General features: G+C 37.2%; 1 protein-coding gene across 13 annotated transcripts in view; it reads left to right on the top strand.

Moving 5' to 3' along the window:
* Positions 1-26,176, top strand: part of GTDC1 (glycosyltransferase like domain containing 1) — a 374,816-nt gene that overhangs the window by 111,072 nt on the left and 237,568 nt on the right. For 10 of the 13 annotated variants that reach the window (XR_004623455.1, XM_034654524.1, XM_034654528.1 and 7 more), the window contains 2 exons: positions 5,415-5,479; positions 8,360-8,563. Coding sequence is in view for 10 of the 13 variants with exons in the window: in XM_034654524.1 (XP_034510415.1) it covers positions 8,385-8,563 (179 nt within the window). In the remaining 3 variants the exon portion in view is untranslated. Of the gene's footprint in view, positions 1-288; positions 1,579-5,414; positions 5,480-8,359; positions 8,564-26,176 lie in introns of those variants that run through there. The other 3 variants (XM_034654521.1, XM_034654520.1, XM_034654518.1) reach the window with 2 other exon arrangements.

Raw genomic sequence — 26,176 nt, 5'->3', positions numbered from 1 at the left:
AGACTAAGAAGTGGATGCACCTTTTACTTGTATCCTACCAGGTATTTCCAATGAAGTATAATGGGAAGATACATGACTGTAGGGTCAAAAGACCTGGGTTTAAGCCCTTGCACTGTTACTTACTCTGTGATGCTCAGTATTCTCCATTTCTGCCTCTATAAAAGAAATGTGGATGGTCAGTGGCTCCCACATTCCTTCCACCTATGAATCTGTGAAACACCTGGGCTTTTCTACTTAGGTATCCATATATGAATGGATCAGATAATCCTATTTTCTCCCACTGGACTGATTTGCAGCCCATTTCAGGAAGGTGGAAGCCTTGGAGAAATGCCATCTTGAGAAAGCAAATACATTATTCATCTTGTCAAACTTTTATAAAATGAATAATTGTTGGCAGAAAGTATTTAAAAATGCCTTTTCTTCTTCCCCATTAAATAGAAGTATAATTACTAAGTGTGAAATGGGATCTCCAGATTTATGGCGAGGGAATTGCCTTCTCATCCCACTTCCACTGCTGGTATTAAACTAGGATGGTGATAGATCAAGCAGATTAAAAAACTGCAGGTGATTTTCAAAATTCATAGATTGCACAGATATTCCTCCTTTTAGACCATGAAACTTGCTTTGGTCCAGAATGCAATTGCTTGTGGTGTTTCTACCATTTCTTTTATCGTTGTTACTTCTGTTGTATTAGTAGGTTAAGATAAACTCATATCTACATGAAAAAATGTATCTAATAAAGTCTACTTTCTATGAACAGTAAGAAAAGAGAATTAGTCTTTGAAAGAGAATATAATAAAATGTGTTTAGATATACTAGCTGCTTGATGTAGTTTCGACTTCGGGAACAATGGGAAATCATTAGTAGCAGGTGGAGTGCTGCCTGACACTGGTTTGCTTGGGACCTGAGGGCAGTGAAAGCAATGTTACTTTAAAGGCAGAATCAAGTTCCCATTTCCTCCATTTTTAGTGCAGCTCTACAGAAACTTCGTGACATTCACAATATGCCGGATCCTGGGAAGCCCCCAGGAAAAGAATGACATGGTCCCTGTCCTGCAGATTTTGAAAGGCTCAGAGGGAAGCAGGACCTGGAAAGAGAGTGAAACCAGTACTGAGAGTGTACAGTGCAGAGGGGAAGTCCTGTTGAAGAGAAGTTCAGGGAAAGGCTTTATAGAATTGGTGATTCATGAGCAGAAATTTTAAGGAAAGTTCATGAGGTGAACGTGAAGAGCTGACTGAAAAGAGACCAAAGGTGTGGAATCACAGAAGGGTAACTACGTGAGTGTGAGTGCTCGGTACTGCCACAAGGCAGAGTCTGGGCAAGTAGGGAAAGAGGGATCACAGGGGAGGAGGAGAAGCAAGGTCGTGGTGAAGAGAAAGGGAGGGCCAGACAAGCAAGGTCTCAACTACCATGTGTAGGGCCTTGAACTTTATCCTTAGGTGGTGGAGACCTTGAAGGTTTTTGAGCATGTCACCTCATGACCACACTTGCATTTTGGAAGATTACTTGTGGCTGGATTATGGAGAATGGTATGACGGGAACCAGATGGCGTGGCAGCATGGAGACCTAGTTAAAAGGGTAATGCAATAGTTCAAATGAGCGATGAGATGATTTTCTGGTGTAAAATTTTCTATTGATTCATAAATATACTGCCACATTTTAAAATGTCAGCAAATTGAAAATATTTTTAGTATTCAGTAGAACTAATTCATTGCTACTTTTATAGTTTGAAATTATTCATGAAATTAATAGCAATGAAAAATTGAAAGAGGATGAGTATTTTATTTCAGTGAAATTAAACCAGTAAATTTCTCACAAGAATTTCATAGTTATAATTTTGCTATAAAATGTAGAATATAACTTCACAAAAATGTAAAGCAATAAGTTTGTAATATATACACATCTATTTATTTGTGGAAATTATGTATAGTTGAAAACAAGTGAATGATGTCATAGTGTCAGTGTGTATTTGTTGAATTTGCATTTGATACAGTTATAACCAAGACTTTGTATTAATTCAAGTCATGGAATAAGTGACTGATAGTTCTAAACAGAAAGTTAAATCCCAAGTTGAGAAAGAATGAAAATATCTGTTAGGGAAAATTAAATAGCAGTATATGCATATAAGATCGTAATTTTTTAAAAGATCAGAGGAAATCATTTAATTGAAAAAGTACACTTGAAAATTGCTTTAAATTGTGTCACAAACAGGATGGCATATACGTCTTCTTACCAAATCTTGGTTTTGGTGCATGAATCCTTAGTTCTTCATTACCACAACAGGAAACTAAAGTCAGAACTGAAGAAATTAGAACACCCATAACACTGTGGGACAATAAAATATTGCAGTGCTACATCTCTTCCAGTATGAACCCAAGATTTTTATTTTTAATGTTATTATTTAAGTACACATAATAGTATGCAAGTTAATCATCAATGTTAGGTTGTATGGCCATAATCAAGTAATGGAGCAATGATCAGTTTCCATTATGTATTATCTTTAATTCAAACTAATGCTCAGGAATCTGATTAATTCCTTACCATTTGCCAAACTTTCTTTAATTATGTAGAATATTGTCAGTGCCTATAGTTTTAGGATTGCAAGGTTTTTACTCTGCATTTGACACCAGATTGTATTTTAGTACTAAGAAATTACATTGAGGTTTCAGGGGTTAGGATGAATTTTCTACACCTGATTTTTTTTTTTTTAATTTATATATTTGACAGAGATAGACAGCCAGTGAGAGAGGGAACACAAGCAGGGGGAGTGGGAGAGGAAGAAGCAGGCTCCCAGTGGAGGAGCCCGATGTGGGACTCGATCCCGAGACGCTGGGATCACGCCCTGAGCCGAAGGCAGACGCCCAACGACTGCTNACACAAGCAGGGGGAGTGGGAGAGGAAGAAGCAGGCTCCCAGTGGAGGAGCCCGATGTGGGACTTGATCCCGAGACGCTGGGATCACGCCCTGAGCCGAATGCAGACGCCCAACGACTGCGCCACCCAGGTGTCCCTCTACACCTGATTTTTATAAAACGTTTTTGAAAAAGAACTTTTTGGTAGGATCTGCTTATCTCTGTTTCCCCCACCCCCTGACCCCCATATGATACTTGATTGTAGTGTGATACTTTGAGGATACTTTTTTTAGCAAAATGTATTTTTACTATATATTCATCCTTATTAGGTTCTGTTAGGGGAATTGATGGTGACATGTTTCAAAGCAGAAATCTTTTTATGCTTATTTTTTTACTATTTAATGAGATTTCAGGTATATTTTAAAACTGGGGTTTCCCTGATGAATCATTAAAATAAGTGAGTGGGTTGGAAGGTAATGCTAACTTTTCTCAGTACTGCCCTATTTTACTCTGCTGGGTTATTCGTTTCTTTTAAAATAGAATCTGGTGTGTTGGAGTTGGTGGGTGGAGGTGCTGAAGGGAAGGGGTCAGTAAGAAAATACCAGGTAAACCTCTGATGACCTATTGGGAAGTCCTACTCAAATTTTATTTTCCCCAACTTAGAGCACTTAGTGTTTAAGTTCACTGTTTTTTGCTCTGCCAAGCTTAACATTTTAAATATTGTATATAGGTAAGTAGAAAAAATTTTTTTCAGCAACTGATTGAAGTACAAGGTATCAAGCCATGCGTGGATTAGCCTGTGGAATCAATTTCTCATGTGTGTGGGATTAAAACCGTTGAAACCATCATCACTGAAACCATACCTTCCTACAGCTAATAGCAGTAAGGTGTCTGTGGAATATATTAATACAATAATTCCTCTGATTTAAAATTATTATTTGGTATTTGGTTGGAAAATTATTTGAATATTATAAGTAAGTGAATTGACATCATATATGAAGACTAATTACAGGTTTCTAATGTGACTTAGGTTTAGTTTTAAAAAATCCACATGATGTATGTATACTTAGAATATCTTTTTCAATAAATCAATGGCATATTACAAATTTCCTTTCCCTATACTGTCAAAAAAAAAAACAAAAAAAAACTATGACAGCAGATCTAACTGTTAGAGGAGGTAGACCAAAATGTAGTTCACCTTGAAAATGGCTCAGGGAATAAAGAAATTGGGTCAAGCTTAAAATAAATGCAGGTACAGTGACGAAAAGTTTTAATAAAAATTTAAAAATATTCACAGCCTTGGTTTCAGGCTACTTTTGTTCTTGGTGATCTTATCAATGCATTATTAGTTTTTAATTGAGATGACACTAATGGCATTTTTTCATTTTGGTCAAAATGTTTATGTGAAATATTTCTGTGATTTTTCACTTTGTATCCTCTTTTAACTGTAAATATAAAATTTTGGAAAGGCAGACAATTCTTAGATCATTTGACCTCCGATGATCTTAAGTAGAATTTGAAATGGTTTAAAATTCCTATGTCATAGCTATCACTTTGACTCATTTATATTGCCAATTTAATGTTTAGCATTTAACCATGTATCATTAAATCATAGTATTGATAATGAATTAAACTTTCATAAAGCTTTAATAGTGTAGTAGATTCTCATTCATCTGGTGTCACTGGGGAATAAAATCTGCTGAAGAAATGAGGTTTTTTTTTTAACTGAAGCTTACTGGGTTAAGCAGAAAAACTTAAAAGTTGATAAAAATTTATCTGACACACTTTGTATGCTCTTTTTGGGAGTGAGAATGGATTGGCCATTAACTTTTTTCTCTTTCTCTCTTTTTTTTTAAACTTTTTTCTTAACATCATAAATATTAACAGTCTAGTGTCATGCAGAAAGGACATGGTCTTTCTGATTGGCATTTGTTCTCTCACATAAGAAGGTTTTTTGTTGTTGTTTTTTTTTCCTTTTGAAATAAATGCCACATCCCTAATTGATATACTTACTCAGTTTCTGCATGCCAGTGCTTTAACAGATTGATTAACCCAGGCATCTATGTAAGACCTTTGGCTGTGTGTAGGCTCACCTACCATCTTCTGGCAAAAACCTGGCCACAGCCTAGGGCTGTAAAGAACTTTTTCTTGCTGAGGAGTAAGCGCCCTCAGGACTGCTGCTGTCAAGCACTCACTCCCTAGTAGCCATTGGTAGTGTCCCTGAGGTCCGTATTCACCCGTGCTGTGCTTCTGAGCGTCTGTGGTGTCGGAGTGACCACCTGCCGTTCGCTGGCATTATTGCTAAAATGAGCAAATAGTGCACCCCCTTTATCTTTTAGCAAATTCCAGCATAACAGCAAAAATTCTTTTTAACGGAGTGGTTTTTTTTTTTTTCCAACCTCATGCTTGTTTGTTTCAAGCAGTGTTTTCTAAAAACTCAAGCACAGTAAGAGTATTTGCACTGTTCTTTAATGTGCTGTAATGACATTTGGTTTGAATCTTATATTTAAAAATCAGCTTCCCCTCTTTTGCTTGAACCTAATGGGAATCATCTTTCTTCCAGGTTGTGCTTTAAGAAGTCTATAGGGAAGAACACATTTTCTTCTTGCCACAAAAGTTGCAGTAGAAGTAAGTAGGGGAACTGCCGGGATATGTCTGTCTCCACAAAACAAGCAGAACAAATTTCCATGAATCAAAGCCACTAAGTATAGTTTTCAGGGATGGTAGGACATAGTTACTCTCCCTAGAAAAATACCCAAAATGCAGGCACACCCATTGGCCACTAGAAAAATGCTCGAGTAAACGCTAGTTCAAACCTGTACATTTCACTCTTCTTACTGAGCTATTAAAGGGGTGGAAATCTACTATAGCTATAATCTTTTTTTCCCCTTTTCTATTTTTCGACCTCCCACATGCTTGGTGTTCAGTTCTGCTTACTGAATATCTTGATTCTCCAGCAGCACCTACACACTGCCTCCACATTGGCTTATGGTTTGTAGATAACTCATGATTCAGACCCATAAGAAACATCTGTAAGTATATGGCATGATACGTGCTCTAGAATAATCATTTAAAAGGGCAAAGGAATGAAGAATCAAAGCTTTTTTTCCCTTCTAATATTGATGTTGCTTTCTTTGAGGTTATATGAATGAAATATTCTTTAGAGTTGTTTAGATCACATCCTATCACTTGGGGAAATAGCTCAGGTCATTTTTACAACAACCTTTTAAGGATATATAGGGCATATACACCTTATCATGATTAGATCAGAGGAAATAAACCAAGGTAGAGATAACTGTGATATGATCTAGTAAGCAACCTCATGTTAACTGGTTTTAGTCTGTCTTCAAACCTTTGATATAAGTTTCAAAATTGCCTTATATTGGTCTCTCAGTTGACTTTCTGGAAGGTTCCATTATTTGAAGGATTACAGGCTACCATTTTGTTAAATTTATCTTATTGAACATAGCATTTATTAGAGGTGGTCTCCAGTGGCCTGAAAAAAACCAAGCCACTGCATAGCTCAGCACCTAAGCTTACTTTTTCCCAGATACCTGTGGGGCTCTCAGATTCTTATTTGAAATACCAGCTGCTGATGAGGAATGGGTAACACCCACCACACTTCAAATGCATGTGTGTATCCGCCTTTCCCACCTGTCCTTGGTTGAGAGGGGGCCCTCATTGAAAATTACTGATTTTAAAATGCAAGAGGATTCAGAGATATCCTTTTCCCTTAGGTAAGGCGATTTATACTGAAAATAGGAGGGGCAAAATATCTTATTACTTTTTATAAGTTATTATGCTTCAGTTTTATCTTCACAACACACCTCTGAGGTTAGTACTATTACCCCCATTTTAGAGAATGTGAGACTGAGTCCCACGAAGTTAGGTAACTTGTCCAAGGTCACACAGCTAGGAAGTGACATTGCTGAGCTTCAGACTTGTATCTCCCTGACTCAGAGTTCATGCCTTTTCCACCTGAGGAACACTGCTTCTTATTTTGCAGATAAGTGAAAAATGTACTTGTATATTTTTCTTATAAAATGCTCATTGGAAGATTCAGATGTCAGGAACTAAGCTTTTTTCATTCCAGCCATATTTTTGAGAACCATTTGAGACTTTCTCCTTTGAAATGCAATTTAAAGAGCCATTGGTTTGAACAAGGTGAAGTACAGTTTTATCAGTGAAAAGCATCATCGAGGGGCACCTGGGTGGCTCAGTCAGTANTGGGTGGCTCAGTCAAGCATCCAGCTCTTGGTTTCAGCTCAGGTCATGATCTCAGGGTTGTGAGATCGAGCCCCACATTGGGCTCTGCGCTCAGCATGAGTCTGCTTGAGGTTCTGTACCTCTCCCTCTCTGTCTGCCCCTCCCCCTGCTTGTACTCTCTCTCTAATATAAATAAACTCTTTTTATAAAAAGCATCATTGAGTTGTTGAGACTAATAATTTTGTGGAACAACATTATTAAGAAGAGCAATATGCTGTTTAATGAGTGGTGTTTACTTAAGTCATAAAGGAAAATTGAAACATCTGGAATATTTTTTAACAATGTAGTATTTATATACAGAGTGATGTTTCTTCCTTACTTCTTACAGGAAATAGCATATAATTTGAAATGTATATGAATGTTTTTTTACATTCACACACATATTTTTATTTCACTGAGCACATTAACAAAAGTCATATTATTAAACCAAAAAATTGCTTGATAGCTAACTTGCTGGGATGAAAAATTTACCATGTCTTTAATAACAACATTACTTTATCCCTCTTAATGGGATTGTTTAAAGAACGGTTGTAGAAACCTTGCTGGTTCATAGGCATATAGCTTTACTCCACTTTTTGGGTCTTCCTTTGTAGATAGGAAATTGGTGATAGTGGGGAGGTGATCAAGGTATGCTCAGTGTCTCAAGAAATTGTATCCTAAGATTTTTAACATTAGAGGATTAGATTTGAATATGAATGTGCTTTCTTTCTAAATATGGATTCACTGGGGGCAGTGATAATTGGTGAATTTAAAGATGAATTACTGTGAGAGTTACAGAATCAGAGAATTTCTGAACTGGATAGGGTCTTACAAAAAAAGGGCTCTTCGAGTGGAAATCTTAAAGGAGATGAGTTCAGTGACTGTCCGAGAGTAGTAGAGCTCTAGGCCAAGCCACTTCTGTGGTTTCTGAGTCAGGGTCACAGCCATTCCAACCAGGAAGTGAGTGATCACAGCAGGAGAGGGCTTTAAACTTCCTGGGACTGGAGAAAAAAACCTGAGTCATTGTGGAAGTAATCTTAGGGCAAGAAGAAAACAGAAATCAGAAAAATATGCATCCTTTAATTTCTCTTGTTAACACAAAATGATGTACTTTTTTAAAAAGTGGGATGCAGCATATTTTTAAAAAATTAAGCGTCTGTAAATTATTTGCTTTCTGAGCATAATATTTTAACTTATTTAAAAAAAATCTTTACGCACACACACGCATATGTTGGAAAAAATATTGTTTTGCTTATTATTTAGAATCTGTGAAGGCTTGAAAGGGCCCATGAGTCTTCTCATCATTGAGGCGTTCTATGGAGGGTCCCATAAACAGCTGGTAGATCTGCTCCAAGAAGAGTTAGAAGACTGCGTCCTTTATACCCTTCCTGCAAAGAAATGGCACTGGAGAGCACGGACAGCGGCTTTATACTTCTCCCAGAATATTCCCATCAGTGAACAGTACAGGTAATTGGAGCTTGGACTGCACCTTCAGCCTGTTTTTTTTTTACTGTATGTGTTAAAGGATGTTGCTTCTCTGTTGGCATCGATGAGATTTTTCTCCAGCTATGAAATTGGTCAGTATGACTACAATAGACCCAGCAGAGCAGGAGAGTACATTTACACTCTGAGGACAGCTGGCTGGTAGAAAAGTGGCCTCATTTAGAACCTACAAGCCTTTTCTCATTTGTCTTGTGATGGTATCACATGCACGTGTGTGGGTGTGGATGACACTTTTTGGCCTGAGAGGAGAGTTGATCTTGGGCACATTTTTTGTTTTTGTTGTTCCGTAACCTCCAGTGTCTCTTATAGTGAGTGTGCTGTTTTCAGTTAGTTTATTGTGTCTGCTCTGTGCTAGGAGCTAAGGTTGAAAAGGCAGATGTGACCAAGGTCTGTGCCCTTAAAGCTTTAAAGACTATTGAGATAGAGATAGACTTGGAGGTGCAAAATGAGCATGAAAAATGGAGGAGCTGATTTTGACTGTGACAAAGTGGAGGTGGCTTTATAGAAATGGCAACCTTAGCTTAGTCTTCAAGGATGAATAGATTTGTCACCCACGGACTCAGTTCTGAATTCTGATTAGTTAGGAAGTGCAAACTAGGGGTACCTCATAGAGATTCTTCTGGGACACACTAGAAAGATGAATGAGAAATACTGATGACGTTTAATGGGGAACAAGTAGAATACTGAACATCCCTACCTCCTTATTCTCTACTGTTATATACTATTGGTGTCTCCTGTTTGTTAAAGAGTGGGAGATTATCCTGCTGTGTTTTATAGCTCTGTTCTTCTTACCATTCTGGGCCCTTCTGTATAGAACCGCATTGGTTGAAGCAGCACTGGGGAGTGCAGGCTGATAAGTAATGGAGTTAGGGTAGACAGATTGTTGGAGAAAGGGCACCTTGTGGGCTGGGCTGCTCACCTTGCCTTCAGCAAATCTTAGTTTGGGGACATACTAAGAATCTGTTTTTCTAATTGAAAGTGTATTTTTCCTTCCATAATTTAATGTTTTGTATTCTGATATCACTAAGTGCATATGGTTGACACATAGTATTAGACATTTCAATGAGTGTATCAATATAAAAGTTTTAAGGGCAATGATAAGACTGTTGGCTGTGTTAAAATATGACTATTTATAGTTGCTTTCACATCTCATTTAATTGTGTTTTCACGGCACCAATTGTATTGTATTACTTAAGGTCAGGTAATCCAGTTGACTTTATGGCACATTTTCATTTAACATTACCATTTGATATAATACATTTCTACAATGACTTGAACATTTCTCTATCTGCTGTTGGATTTCATTTTGATTATGCCGTTTTTCAGAATGAAATTACTGTGTCACAAATGTATGTGTGTGGAGAGCACGCATGCTAACACTCCTGAGCCGTGGCTTCTGCGCTCCCTGTGAGGCCTGAAGCATTTGAGGATAAACATCACAGTGCTGTTGAAGCAGTCTTACTGGGGAGGTCGGTTGCTGTGAGATTGTGATGTAATGTTTTACTCTCTGATAGGCACAACCTACAGGTCCCAACAGTGGTATCTAAGATCTTTCAAGGTCAGTCATCTAAGCTGTGCCGTTAACTGCATGAATCTAATCAGACTTCACTAAAAGATATACCTCACCAGTTGGACCTACAGTCATATTTGACCAGTGATAACTTATCTACTCTTTCTGAGTACTTTCGGAAAAATAGCAACAGTTTGAAAACTTACACTAAGTAAAAAATATGCTCACTCAACCCTACATTGAAGTGTAAGGACAGTCTTTTGTTACACCAGATATACCTGATCTCTGTGGAGACTTTTAAAGATATGAAAAGTTTTAGCTTTTCAGTTAGTTGACTCTCTTTATACACTTGGCAAATGCAATCATCACAATTCAGAAAGCACCAGTATTATGTGCTATGCAAAATTACTCTGAACAGGTAGGGACCGTGGCTGATGAGAAAGACGCTGAATGTAGGTACACACGCTATTTTTCTCAGCTTCTGTACAGTCATTATTGTTATGAGCTTGTTATCCAGAAAATATTTTATTACTAACAGAATAAATGCTTCAGCCTAATTACTCAGTTTGATTCTGCTTTATCTTGACAGCTAGAAGAATACATCATGGGTCACATTTGGACCTGTTTAATTTTATCATAGATTACAAAAGCTCCACAAGTTATTTTTCCCAAAAGTAGTTGGTAATGATTGTTCCTTAGGTTATATTAAAATTTTGCCGTCTGGAAACCACAAAATGCAGAGAAATGTTTTGAGGATGGGCCTTAAATTTCATGTTCTGAAATGTCTGAGTCAGTTGTCCCAAGATTAGCATTTTTACTTTCTTAGATATACCTAGACTAGGCATCAAAGGTATTTCATTCATTTTTTTTCTTTACTGAACTGAGACAATCACTGTTACTTAAAATCAGTTTTTTCACTCTCAGCTGCTTACAATTTTATTTTTTATTCCATCCAAGGTATTGTAGCAGATTCTGATCATTGGCCACTTAACAGCCCTTCTTCTAGTTAACAGAATCACACTTGTCTTTGGAGTGGCTAAGTACCCAGCCCCTGGGAGTGAAGCATGATTGACCTGAGTCGGTCATTATGATCCCATTCTCTGCCCAATTTTCCCAGCTTTCCTTGCAGTTAGTGCTGGGCAGTCACTAGGTTTTGGCAAATTAGATTTAAGTGGATGACTTCTGGGGGTTCTTCCAACGAAGTTTGTTTTATTTTGTTTTTGGTTATGAGGGAGGAAAGCCATTTACCTTTCCTGCATTTGACAGTGGTTGTAATGTCTGCAATCATGAGGTGACAGGATGAGGACAAAATGCCCGGGCTGCCAAAAGTGGCTGATGGGAGGCTGGAAAGAGCCTGGATTAGACCTCCATTTTGAACAATAGAGCTACCTAGTCACCTGAAAACCCTCCATCTTTAAAATATCTAGAAATGATTCATAAAGTATAACAACTTTCCTTTTAAGTCCATAGCTAAGCAAAGTAAGAGAGGATCTGAAGAAGGATCTGAAATTAGAGTGGTAGCTGGCCTTGAAGCTGTGGTTGCCTTACTTTTGTGAAGGGGGCTGGTCAACTTAGTTATGTTACACTCTGAAATGAAATCTCATGCAGCTGTGACCTGAATTACGAAGATTTCTGTGTACTCTCATGGGAACCTCCCCAAGACATTTTCAGTGACAGAAAGTAAGGTGCCAGACAATGTTCTTAGGTATTATCTTTGGTATAAAGAAAGGAGGTGATAAGAACAGAACAATGGAAGAGGACACTGGAAATGAATAACAGTTGTCTGAGGATCAGTATGGCGGAGGATGTCAGTGCCCACCCACATCCCTCCGACCTTTCCCTCTCCGTGCGCCCTGGCCAGTTTCCCGGGCCTGTGTTTGCAGCGCTTTGCCGGAGGGAGCAGCTACTCTGCCAGCGCGTGCAGCGGGCTGTGAGCAGCCTTCCACAAATGATCCTCACCCCTCGGATGGAGTCATTCTGAAGTGTGTGCTGGACAGAAATCATTAGCAAAGAGTCCTTAAAAACTCTCTAAGTCAGAAAATGTACAAGCATAATTCTAAATAACTCCTCGGTCACAGAAGAAATCATGATGGATAATAAAAAATAGGACTGAATCATAATGAACATATTGTATATCACAATGCGGGTTATACCTAAATGGACAGTCACAGCCACATCATTGTTAATAAATTTATTTTTATTATTTTTTAATTGTGATATGCAGGCCCTCTAAAACTTGTAGCCCAGAGCAAGGACCCTCTTGAATCTAGGAGTGATATTGGGAAGAAAAGAATAAAAAGAGTGAAAAATAGTGAAGTTGAAAGCAAATAGAAGTGGAGATGAAGAAACTAGGAGTTATTTTGAGGTAATAAAATAGATAAGTGCAGGCATGATTTTTTTTTAAAGGCACAAATAATTTTTGTAATTATGTAGCTATGGATCTATGGATATGGCGCACAGATCAATAAAAAGGGGAAATGCTCTTAACAGTTTTATGTCAATAGAGATGAAACCTTAGACGAGAGTGAATTTCTTAGAGAAACATAGCTTACAAAACCTCACTTAAAATGAAATGGAGGGGCACCTGGGTAGCTCAGCAGTTAAGCATCTGCCTTCGGCTCAGGTCATGATCCCAGGGTCCTGGGATCGAGTCCTGCATTGGGCTCTCTGCTCTGCGGGGAGCCTGCTTCTCCCTCTGCCTGCTCTGCCGGCCGTTCCCCCTGCTGTGCTCTCTCTCTTTCTCTCTGTCAAATAAATAAATAAAATTTTTTTAAAAAAGTGAAGCAGAAAGCCTGAATGGAATTATAATCATTAAAGATGCTGCATTCACTAAAAATCCACCCACTACAAGACAGAGGCTGGGTCCCTGAGCAGGGTTGGTTCACTGCACTGGGGCCACCCTGCCTCTTTCCAAACGTGTGTTACATGAGATAGGTTTAGGTTTTCTGTTTCATGTAGCCACACAAGTCCCAACTGTTAATAATTATTGTTATGATAGCTTTTCCTTCCCACCCCAACCCTTTTTCTTTTTTTAATGACCAAGGAGAGGTAAGGAGAGCAAGTAGTTGGATAGGAATCAAATTGAATGAAAGTTGCACTGGGTTAAACAATGTGTACAGTGAAATTAAAGCTTGACGGTGATGTGTGGCTGTTGGTAATTCTGTTTTAATCTTTAATGGTACCATGATTGTGGCCTTTCACTAAGCAGGTTCTCTTTCAAGGAATGTGTGAATTTTCTTTTTTTCTTAAATTCCCTGTGAAACATTGAATGTAACTTTCTTTGGGAAAATGAACACTTTTAGCTGATATGAATTACCTATGTATGTTTGTTGTTTGTAGCTAGCCCTTGTGAATAAAGGTATGGCTAAACTAGTGGGTATAGGTGAATTAATACAGAAGGTGGTGGTTTCTCAAACAGTTCTTTTGTAAATTAGTAATATAAATTTTTCTTTGCTGGACAGTTATGTCCTGTTTTGAATTGTTACCTTTTGTGAAAAATATAACTTTCTGAATAATATATTAATATTTTTATCATAAAGAATTCTTTTATTAAAAGATATCTTTCTGAATAATTTAATATTATTTTCATCATGAAAGCACCTTTTTATTAGTGTGTGACATATTTGGGAGTATAAAAGTGAATGATGACTTAATCAGACTTTGTAGGTGAGTGAATTTATAGGTAAGTTTCGTTTAGATAGGGCAGTCATTTTACATCTTTGTAGTAACCAGAGCAGGATTTCATGGGATTAAGTGACAGTAATAATAGCTAACGTATTGAACACTTATCAAGTGGTAGATACTCTACAATCCTGGAAGCTAGATATGGTTTTCCTGGTTTTACAGAAGAGGAAACAGAGGCTTAGAAAGTGAAGATATTTGTGCTGGGTTACATAGCCAGTTCATAGTGGGTATGTGGTTGGAGTTCAGGTCTGGCTACCTCCAGAGGCCATACAATGTTCTTTATAAGCCCATGCCCTTAACCACTATGCGATCTTAATTCCCTGACCAAGCAGGGTAAACCACTGAAGGAAATTAAACCTAAGTACCTCTTGATTAAACATATATGACTAAATTTTACTCTTAGAAGTGGGTGTGTGTTTCTGCTGATCTTGAGAAGTATTACAGTTATTGAATCTTGTTGGAGACTGGCGATTGGAAACCAGGAGCCTTTCTAGGTCTGGGACTCTGTGATGTTCTCATTTTTCCTCAAGACATTTGCTCTTTAGTTTTTGGCCATAGAAATTGTAAGTCATTTGAATTTTCTTCTTTTGAAATCCAAATAAAAAATGACATATGATGTCTGTATACAAATCATAGGGTAGACTCATGACTACAAGCATAACATTGTTTTAGGATGTTCACCTGCAGTCAAAAATTATCCTCACACTGATCCACTGTGAAGTTCTCTACTTGGTTTATGAACTTGGCTAGAGGCAGCATTCCAGTACTGCCTAGCTTGCTTCCCTTAGACCATTACCAGTTGTATGTACTGGGGATCTGGGTGTTGTTCCCACACTATGTAAATAATACCATCATTAGGTGCAATGTAGCATCCCATAATCTCACCAATATGTGACTGTTCCATTTATGAGAACTGGCCTCGAGCTTCCCCATCACTGTTGCCTGCATCACTGGCTTCCCTATCATAGGCTGCCTAATTGTGGGATTCTCTTTTGGTTTGTTTTCCTATCAACTTTGCTCTCCTATCTAGACAGTGCACACCACAGCTTTCCAGAATTTGTATAGTGCTTGGAGCTTGATCCACAATGTTTCCTCTCAGTGAAATCTCTTCTGCCCGACAGTAGTGTTCAATTTAGCCATCTGGACTTTATATTGAAAGCATAGCTGACCACAACACTGTAGAAAGAAAATAATCCCTCAAACCAGGTAACTACCCATTCAGTCAGTCTCTCTCTCTCTCTCTGCCTCTGTATGCATCTCTCTTTTTCCTCTGGTCTCTTTTCTCTCTCCCTCATATCCACACACACACATCCCAATGACTACTCTTAATTACTCTAGCAACTTCTTCACTGCAAAATCGGAAATTAACCCTGTTACCATGCTGCTTAAAGCTTGGTTTCTGTGCTACATCTTTTCCACTTTTCTTTATATTCCTTTGTCCGTGCTCTTGAGAAGTAAAGTATCCCAGGATCAAGAAAAAAAAAATTTTTTTTCTTGTTGTGAAGTTTGTAATTTATTCTCACCATAAGCTGCTAGTTCAGAAGTGTGTGTATATATATATATATATAGGAGTCAGGCGTGGCAGAGCAACTTCAAGTGCAGTGTGCAGTTTTCATATCTCTTCTAGCTTATTAAAAAAATCACACGTAAGAGTCTATAAACCGCCACGTAAAGGTATGACATTATTTCTAAGAGGCTCTGCATCTTCAAGACTGTTAGGGTAAATCTCCCATATATTTACCCTTTGAAATTTGATGGCTCTTTTTTAAAAGATAAACTGGCTGTTTACTACACTGTTATAGAGGAGAGAAAAATCATTATTTTTTAATGAATGAAGTGGAAAAGGCAGAAAAGCCCCAACACCCCCAGATGGGTACAAGAGGTACTGTTGTGTAAAAGAGCTCTGGCTGTAGCGTCAGGGCCTTCATAATTTGGCTTTTAGAAGTAACATGCTTATTTTTGACCTAACAGTTCAAACTGTGAGTCTGATCTTAGAGAGTTTCTAATCTAGTTATTTTTAGGTGTTGAGTGTCTTCATTAGGGTTTATCCCCATGGCATGGAAAAAGCCTTTAGGAAATGAAAGGCATTCTTAGTGTATTTTCATCCCAACATTTTTTTGAATTTGTTTATATTTGAGAAAGTTTTTCTGCTTTTATTAAAGCCTTAGTCAATGACAATATATTTTGGTTCTGGAGCTGTATAAGGTGTGCACAGGTGTTCATCTCTGACTTGCTGTGTTTGAAGCCATTGCAGATACTCTGCTACCCTGCCCTTCTCCGAAGTCTCCCCACTGAGGGAAGCGTGCACGTTTGCCTCTTTCCTTGAGATCACCTGTGGCCTCCTAGCTGCCTTTTGACACATTGTCCTATCCATTGAATGACTAATTCTTGTCCAACTGCCCCTTGGTTTTGCTCCTCTGTGGTTCACTCACATGATGGACCTGCTGGTCTCCTGACCAGCCAGCCCACAGAGAGACACTGTAGGCGGAAGGCAGGAGCTGAATCAGGCGGTGTGCTCACAAAAGACCATTCATGTCCCTTTCATCCTTCTATCTTCCTAAAGAACAGAATCCTATATTCTGGTGAGTTTCTTCCTGTAAACAGTCTCTTCTATATTTCTATTTGTTCACTGTCTCATGCTGATAATAAAAATGTAACACTCCCCCATTTTAGGAGAAGTTGCAGGTGACCAAATATATGAAATGGAGAGGACTAGGGGTGGGATGGCTTGGCCAGAAACTCCCAGACTAGGTATCTTGTAGCTCTTTTCCCAGCTGATTTCCAATTTTTTTCTCCATCAACATTTATTAAGGACTTTTACATTAAGAGACAGTGCCTAAGCTAGCAGTGGTGATGTAAAACCAAACGTGGCCAATTTGGACATGCATGGTAAGCTTTTAGTAAACTCTGTTGACCGAAAGAATGCTTAGTGCCTTTATCCGCTTGCTAATACTCAGAGCCTTGAGGGAATAATCCCTGATTGAAAACCATCAGTGACTTTGTACTGTGTATGTAAAAATCCAGATTACACACGGGGTTTGCTGGCCCTGCCCACCCCTGCAACCTTCTCTCCACCACTGTCCTCTCATTCATCTGCTGTAGTAGTGGCAGGTGCCTGGTTTACTTGCTCTGAAACCTCGAGCTCTTTCCTGCCTCGGGTCCTCTTGCTATTTGTTGTGTCGCTTGTGTGTCTCTTAGTGGGCAGCACCACTCCATGCCCCATCCCTATACTGTCTGCTTACTTTTCCCCGTCTTTCAAGTCTGAGCTAACATTTCACCTCCTCAGAGAGGCCCTCCCTGACCACCGTATCAAAACCAAGCCCTTGTATTTCTGTGTTCTTTTTCTCTCCTGTGTAATAGCATCGTAATTGTTTTGTTTGTTTGATTTTTTTTTTTTCCCTTTTCTCTTTGTGCTGCAAGTTTCGGGTTGATAGGTGCCCTATTTATCTTCTTTACCCAGGGCCTAGCATGCTACCTTGCAGATAGCTGTTACTGAGTAAATGTGGTTGAATGAATGATTTCATACCTGTGGGTTTGAAAATGTAAACGAAATATGGCTGTAATTGACTTGGCCAAACTGTGAATTTTTTCCCCACTTTAGGCACTCCTCCTTTCCTGTGTCTAGGGATATCACCTCTTCTACACAGAAACTGCTTAGAGACATTTAAGGGCCTGTGTTCCTCAGTTTTATGGGATTAAACTAAAGAATTCCATACACTTTTACTCACTTATTTTTATGGGTTATATTAATCATATAGTGAAATCAGTCATCGTCCATTATGTAAATTTTGATAAAAGAAGATATAATTTTCTGGAATTTCCCCTGTATAAAAGTGTTTCTAGGAAAAAAAAAAGTGTTTCTCAGTTCAGGAAACTTTAAAGAATCTAGAATATACCTGTGATATTTTGTGAAATTTCACATGATTGTATTTTAAGGCTTTTTAATTTTGGCTGTGGCCACCCATGAACAGTGTGGCCTTTTAATTTATAGTGTGGAAACTTTGGGATAAATGAGAAATTAGAATTTGGCCCAAAGATATATTTTGCTTGGCCACTACAATTACTTAAGCATTTTTAATTTTTAATGCTTTTAGACAGACATTCTTTGTTTTGGTCACAATAGCACAACTTGTTACCATTGTTTTATACTAGTCTGCTGCTCACATTTATGTTACTTAACTGATCTGTTTAGGTCTTTGTGTTTGTAGCCTCTGGCTTAGAACTTGCCCAAGAATGAATCTTCAAATGATCTTTAAAAAATACATATATACGTATATAATTAAATGTACATATACATAAAAGAATTTACTAAGAGAATATAAATCGCTTGTCTTGGGAAGAAATGACATATTATACTGCAGGAACCAGCCGTCCTGGGTTTTAATCTCAGTTCTGCCATAAATTAATTGTTTAGCTTTGAAAAAGTCACTTTTTAACCATAGAATCTTATTTTTTTCACTTATAACTGAGGGTTTCGTTTTATTTATTGAGTTCTATGATGTCATGAAGAAGGAATTAAAATCAAGATCAAGATTCAAGAAATTTGGGGCATCTGGGTGGCTTAGTTGGTTAAGTGTCTGCCTTCGGTTCAGGTCATGATCTCAGGGTCCTGGGATTGAGCTCCACGTTGGGCTCTCAGCTCCCTGCAGTCTGCTTGTTCCTCTCCCTCTGCTCCTCCCCACCACTCGTGCTCTCTTTCTCTCTCTTACTTTCTGTCTCTCAAATAAATAAATAAAATCTTTAAAAAAAAAGATTCAAGAAATTTTCACACAAAAGACAAATTCAAGGGCTCCTAGGTGGCTCAGTTGGTTGGGTGTCCAACTCTTGGTTTTGGTTTAGGTCGTGATCTCAGGGTCCTGGGATGGAGCCCCATGTGGGGCTCTGTGCTCAGTGGGGAATCTGCTTAGGATTCTCCCTCTGCCTCTCCCTCTGCCCCTCACCACCCCCAAGCCCCTGTACATGCTCTCTCTCTCTCAAATAATAAATAAATCTTAAAAAAAAGAAAAAGACAAATTTGTACTCTCTCTCATTCAGCTTTGTTATGAACCACTGCTTCATTTAATACAGGAGTTACTTCCTTATCTTATTTGTGTATCTGCTTGAATTTTTAACTTTTAGAGACTTTTGGGGAATAATTCTTTCCAGTAGTGTTTCTGTCTTTGGAGTCTCTCTGATGTGACTTATTATTAGTTTGCAACTCCTGTTCCAGCCTCAGCATTTTATGATTATTTGCCTTTTCATGCTACTGTCTGTCTCGACAGGTCATGGGCCAACGTGGACGCTAAATACTGGACACATACACTGAACACGGTAGAACTCACACAGAATAGTTAGTACTGCAACGAGGGCAGCAGTCACAAAAGAAGGACAGAGGAGGGGGTTTATTTCTCATTCAGCAAATTCTGAGGCACAATTAAGAGGGTATTGCAGATTTTGATAGATGGACATGGAATGTAAAAGTGCCGTAGGAGAAGGAAGTATTGTGAACAAAGGTATTAAAGCAGGGATTATTGGAAAATGTAATCTCCAAAATCTTGGTTTAGTATGAACATATTCTGAGGTAGGATGAGTTGTGGAACATCAGTTTGGGTTGATAAGGCAGATTTTGTCTAATACCTGTACATTTGCGAATTCATGGTTAATAATTTGGGAAGCTGGTACTTTAGATAATGAATATCTTTTGAAGGCTGTCTTCCCAGAACTTTATAAATTGTACATGACAGAAACCCAATTCAAAATCACTTAAAACATAAAGGAAAATGTGTTTGGGCCACCATGTAACAAATTTCCAGGGTGGTTGACTCTAGGCACTGCTGGATCCAGTGGTTCAGTGATATCATTAGACTTTTTTGTCTTCTTGACTCTACTTTCCTCTGGTTTGACTGTATTCTGGAGTAGCCTCTCTCCATATGGCTCCCCGCAGAGCTAAGCTTATATCCCACCAGTTTAGTTACCCTATCTGAAAGAAAGTGCCTCTCTCAGCAGTTTTTTTTTTTTTTTTTAGATTTTATTTATTTATTTGACAGAGATAGAGACAGCCAGCGAGAGAGGGAACACAAGCAGGGGGAGTGGGAGAGGAAGAAGCAGGCTCATAGGGGAGGAGCCTGATGTGGGGCTCGATCCCGTAACGCCGGGATCATGCCCTGAACCGAAGGCAGACGCTTAACCGCTGTGCCACCCAGGCGCCCCCTCTCTCGGCAGTTCTAACAAAAGTCCCAGATTGACTGAAATGACATAAAGAAAAAAAAATCATGTGCTCTTTAAACTTGTTACTTTGGCAAGAGACCCCCTAATATTGTTATTGGCCAAAGTGGGGTCCACCCAATTCAAACCATGTGAACTAAGTACCAGAGAGCAAAAGGGAAATTATATTGCTGTTATTCGATAGAGGGAAAAACAATGTTTTGTAGGCAAAAAACATGGTGAGTACTACAGTCATACATGGGAATGAAGTAAGGTAAGCTGTGTAGAGGACAATTATTATAGCATTTTAGTAATGGAGACCATGGATGAGGATAGAGATGGTCAATGGATCCAAAATCTAATGGAGAAATAGTGAGTTTCTGAAGAACAATAATGATTATAGGAATGGAAAGTAGTAAAGGACCTAGCAATATGAATGAAATTTGTTTTGAATGGGTAAAGGAATTAAGAGGTCAAAACTTCCAGTATGAAATAAATAAGTCACAGGAATGAAAAGTACAGCATAGGGAATATAGTCAACAATATTGTAATACTCTTATTGCTGTGAGCATCTCATAATGTATATAATCATTGAATCACTATGTTGTACGCCTGAAACTGATATTATATGTCAGCTATACTTCAATTAAAAAATTTAAGAAACCTGTGTCATTTGCATTTTACTAGTTAGAAAATTTGGGACCTGAACTGAAATTTATCTTTGTCTTGTCCATGAGAAAAGAAGTTGGGATACAAATTAGTCTAAGAGATCACAGTTAAACTACTTTAGTGGTTATAATTATTTTTAAAATAGCTTTGCGAATTGTAAATCATTCCTATTAGCCCATTAAATTGGATCAGTCGGTTTATTTTGGCAGCATCTTAAGTTACACCATGTACTTGAAAGTAGCAAAACTTCCTTTTGTTTAAAAATGTAATGTAATACTGCCTCTTTTTTCTATTTAAATAAAATATGTATATATAATGTATATGACATATATATGCATGTGTGTGTATATCTCATATAAACACAAATAATCAAGAAATGATTGATTACCTGGTATCAACTTCTCAAACTTATCTCACCTCTTCCCCCACTAAAATCAGGTATTAAGTACTTCTGTAGCATTCTTACACTATGCTGGATCTCAGAGTGAAAATGAATGAGTAAATTGTGGTTGCTCTCCTACTTAGTATCCAGTTCAGAAAAGCCAGTCTCTTTCTTAGTGGTTTGAACTGGTAGCACATGCATTTGAAGAATATATGCTGTGTGCCAGACACAAATAATACAAATGTGAATAAGGCAGTATGCTTTAGGAACTAACTTTCTTCTCTTGGATATAGTTCTGTTTCTTTCTCTCCTTCTTTCAGGTTTTTATTTTATTTATTTTTTGGGTAGTATTTAGACGATGTTCATTTGAATCAACTTTTCTAAAGCAGTCATACACTAAAATGTTTCTAGGGAAATCCCCCACACTTAGTAACCTGTCTTTCATCAGTGGATCTGAAATACAGGGGATTTTTAGCCCATAGTTTCTCTGTGTGTCCAGTATTGAGACAGATATTTATTTGTAATGCAAACTGTTTTGGTGGGTTCCAACATTTTCAGAAAATGAAAGTGGGGAAGAACGTGAACTAGTTTTTGTCACTTTTCCCCCCTCCATCATAAGCTTAAATACAGTGAAAAAAAAATTCATGAAATCCGAATATATTAAGACATATATTATTTATGTGTGTGTGTAGCATTTTTATTATAGGGTTTTTCATTCAGATGTAGTGATTTTTAGCTTTCATTTTGTAACATTGCTGAGTGTCTCCAATTTTCTCAAAGAGAATTTGTAACTTTTTAAAACAGAAAAACATCAACTCACTTTTATTGAGAAAAATGTTTTTCTATACATACTATTTTATAAGAGGATTCTTACCAAGAAACCAAGCAGTAGCTTAGTACCATTGCTACAAAGGTTTAAGAGTCCTTGACACTTGCAATTGGTAGAAATGAAGAGACTGTAACTCGGGAGTTGATAAGGAGTGATTAGTAGAGCTCTGTAATCATTTTAATAACAGTATTCTTATTTTTTCCAAGTGTCCAAAGATATGTGATGATACTCCTATTTTATTTGCACTATTTTTTGAAAAGTGTAAGAAAACTAAGAGAAACAGAGGTTCAGAATTGAGGTCTTGTTTGCTTTGAAATTTGAGTAATGTTTATTAGGTAAATAGTGTTTATGTAAGTAATTATTTTCATTGTCTGATTTTGGTAATTAGAAATGGGAGAACAAATACGTCACATACGAAGACGTCTACACAAGAAGTAGAAACAGTGGCAGTTTTAGAATCGAACTACCTGAAAAACATTTGAGCTTTGGAAACATGTTCTTAATACTTGTCTTTTTTCAATCACTTTTATTTTAGATAAAATGCTGGCAGATGGTAGTGATCCACTTGAGCAGCGTTGAATTTCCTTTATTTTTTTCCCCTGGAAAAAAGCTTCCAGAAAACTTTTGTTTTTTTTAATATGTTCAGCATGCATATGTTTTACATGTATTAACCAGTATTAAACATGCACTTCCTAATTAGATGTCTGAAGCTGAGAGGAGCTATGGTGAAGACCAGCCTTTTAGAAAATTACTGAAAAAGAAAGTTTTGATGAATAGGCTTTTCAGTTTTGCTACTGCATCCTTCAGCCCTCTCCTGCCCCAGAAACTAAGGAATTTATAGTGTCAATGTTTCTCAGCTATTATGTTTTAGGATGTCACTGGATAATGTCATTTTTGATGATAAACCCTTAAGTTATTGATGATGTCAAAATTTGGAGAATTCAGGATATTTACATTCTATTATGATCTGTTCTGTATTACAGCAAAGAAGTTAATACATTACTCTGTTACTTAAGAATTTAAGTTTTAGTTGGACATAAATAGTTATAAACTTGATATGTCTTTGATGTTAGGAAAATTGTAGGAAATCTCTAAAGTAATATATTGCATTCTGGGTTGTTTTTTTTCCTTCCTTTTTTTACATTTTAAAATGTAGGGGGTGACGGGGAAATCCCTCCTCCTCAAGTTTACCTATGTGAGTCACCTGAAATCTTCCTCCTAATAAAGTGTAATGAAATGGTGCCATTTGAATCAGTATTTCCATATTTGCAATTTAGAATATTCAGTTTGTGCTCATCAACATTCGTCTACATTTCTGTTTTACTTTTCAGTTTGTCATACAATATTTTTTCAGCCGATAAGCACACCTAACCAAGAATGACTTCTGATTTTCACTGAAATGGAGTGTCGATTGTTCCCTCACTTCTTTTATCTTACTGACTACTGTGGTGTTTGTTTTCAGCTCCAAACCACAGATTAGGCACATAGATATTGACTCATCATGACACAAATATTAGCCCACACAATGTGAATTCCTTCAACGTTTGGGCATTCCTAGGAACATATGATGGATTTTGATTTTCTCTTTTGTACCCATTAGACAGTATTACAGAGTAGCTCTGACAGAGAGGGAAAGAGAATTGGACTAGAAGTCAGGGGAGTCAACTTCAAGACCCAGTTCAGCATCTCATCTGTGTAAGGACAAATCATTCATTCTCTATCTTCATCTGCAAAATGGTGACAATAACAAGTAATATTCTTCCTGTTTATCTTCCAGATTTGTTATGAGGCTCAAATGAGATAATGTTTCAAGAATTATGTAAACTCAAGAGTAAGATATTATTGAAAAGTTTGAACAGTTTTAGGTAGAATTTGTACTGTTCTTCTGTGTGTCTGATTTTCTCTGAGTTTTCTTTTAAGTCATTTAATCTCTAGTCTTTAGTTTATCTGTTTTAAAATGTAAGTAAAGAGAGATGACATAAATTAATTTTTTTTAAAGATTTTGTTTGTTTGTCAGAGGGAGAGACAGCACGAGAGAGAGCACAAGCAGGGGGAGTAGGCAGTGGGAGAAGCAGGCTCCCCACTAAGCAGGGAGCCCGCCGATGTGGGACTCCCTCCCAGGACCCTGAGCCGAAGGCAGATGCTTAATGGACTGAGCCACCCAGGTGTCCCAAATTAATTCTTTAATAAAAACATAATGTTTGGAGAGTATCGGCCCCAAAGCCACAGTATGCTGCTACGTTTGTTCTTCTGTCAGGTGGTTTATAGTGATAGGGTGGGAAGAAATGGTAGAGGAGGTATTTTTTATAGATTTTTGGTCTCCAGTTTCTTGCAGTTCTGGTATCAATTTTGAATTATAGCTAAATAGCAACAATCAATGAGATATTTTAGTGGGTAGTGATAATGAATTAAAGTAGTGGCCAGATTTTTATTTTTATAATTGGAAAAGTGAGTTAATAATTCACTATTTATTCATTTTCTTCAGCTAACATTTGTGTAATGACTCCTATTCTGGAGGGCATTTTGTTAGGTACTTGATTTGAAAGTGTATTGAGAGAATGTTTGTTTATGAAAAAGATAAAATGGAAGGTGGTTCAGTTGCATCCTTATTGAGTAGTGACTAAAGTGTTCTTAAAGAGAAAACAAGGTATACAGTTGTCTCATGGATCTAAAGATGTGATAATACCTGGTGCCTTGCTATGGAACAGTGGCATGTCCTATCCCAGTGATAAAATGTTGTGACTTTCTAACACAAAGTAGTTGTGTTATATGGCATCATCTATTTGTTTAAACCCCAAGGAAAAGAATTATGTGAATATCTGAACATGCAGAATTTTTACATTAATTTTAATAAAAAATAACAGCTGAATGTCATAACTGCCAAAACATTAGATAAGTGGAAATAAATGTTCTAATATATTTTCTTGAAGTTGATATGAATTTTAGGAAACATAATAAAAGCTGCTTTTCTTGTTCACAATAGAAATGGCCATTTTAGGTCAGCTGTGTCACTGACTACCATATTAGTACAGATCATTTTATTTAGCTTGAAAATATCTTTAAAACTTAAATATGTCAAAAGCTTTGTATTAATATATAAAATTTTTGAGACCTTATGTATATTAGTTTTGCATTTTTTTTTCCCTGCAGAAATAGGCTTTCCTTCTTATTTCTTTCAAACATGTCTGAACACGTTTTTAGCCTTGACAATTGGGGCTGAAGGTAAAATGTGCTGCAGGGAATTGGAGAGATACGTTTGATTAGCCTGTTGCAGGGAGTGACATCTAGCCTACTCATTCAACTCACTTTTTTTAAGGCATTCTATTTAAATTGCTGCTTATACCTGGTAAAGGAGTTAACCTAAGATAAACACACCAAACTACTCACAAGCCTGCTTTTCAGTCCCCTCCTTCCAGATCATTTGAAGTCCTCTTTCCATTCACTTCTTTTGCCCTTCATTTCCAATATTTCACCAGAGCAGCTCACTAAGTAACAAATATTTCTTAATAGCTATTAATAACATTTTAGTTTGTGTCACTGCAAAGCAGTATTACCCATTCCATTATACTTGGACAGTGTTAGGAATGGTGTGGAAATGGCCAGTCTGTGAATGAATGAGTGGGGAAAGAGAAAAATTTATAAAGTAACAGTTAATTAACTTGTGGGTTTTTGAACAAGGGAAATTCAAAAGCAAATATCCAAAGTATATTTTAGGGTTACTTGTCTTATGATATTTAATATTGCCCTTTCCTTGAACTTTTAGAAGCGAATATTATCATAAATTTGCCCAGAAAATATTTTGTTAATATTTCTAAGTTCCCTGAGGGCAAAGGCTTTTTGTCTTTTTCACAACTATTCCCAAGGTCTAATTCTTAGTGATCAGTGAATATTTGTTGGATGAGTGAATAAATAATGAAAATACTAAGGAATGTCAATAAAACTTACAAGACCTATACTTTTTGGTATGTGTAGTATTTCAGTTGTATTTATTTACAGATAAGAGATACATAGAAGAACAAGGCTAGTTGATTTTACTATTTAGCAGATGATTTACATATTTTACAAGGTTATACACTCCCTATTTTCTTTCTCTTCTTTTTTTCTTGTTCTACCCGTTGCAGTGCCTGAATATGGCTGCTGCTTAATACTTTTTAAAAAATGTTTGCATGAATATTATGCTTTACTTTTGTAGAATTACGGATCTCTTGTTATATAATTAACTGTTCAGTACAGTGAATAAAGTAGCTACTTTAATGGTTTTCACTGTTCTGGATTTGTTTTTCAAGTATGGAAGATAGAGGTTTAATGAGTTTGAAGCAC

Source organism: Ailuropoda melanoleuca, chromosome 2 (genome assembly GCF_002007445.2).
Source record: "Ailuropoda melanoleuca isolate Jingjing chromosome 2, ASM200744v2, whole genome shotgun sequence".
Taxonomy (NCBI): domain Eukaryota; kingdom Metazoa; phylum Chordata; class Mammalia; order Carnivora; family Ursidae; genus Ailuropoda; species Ailuropoda melanoleuca.
The sequence above is the reverse complement of the archived record's forward strand: the minus strand, read 5'-3'. Positions and strand labels throughout refer to the sequence as shown.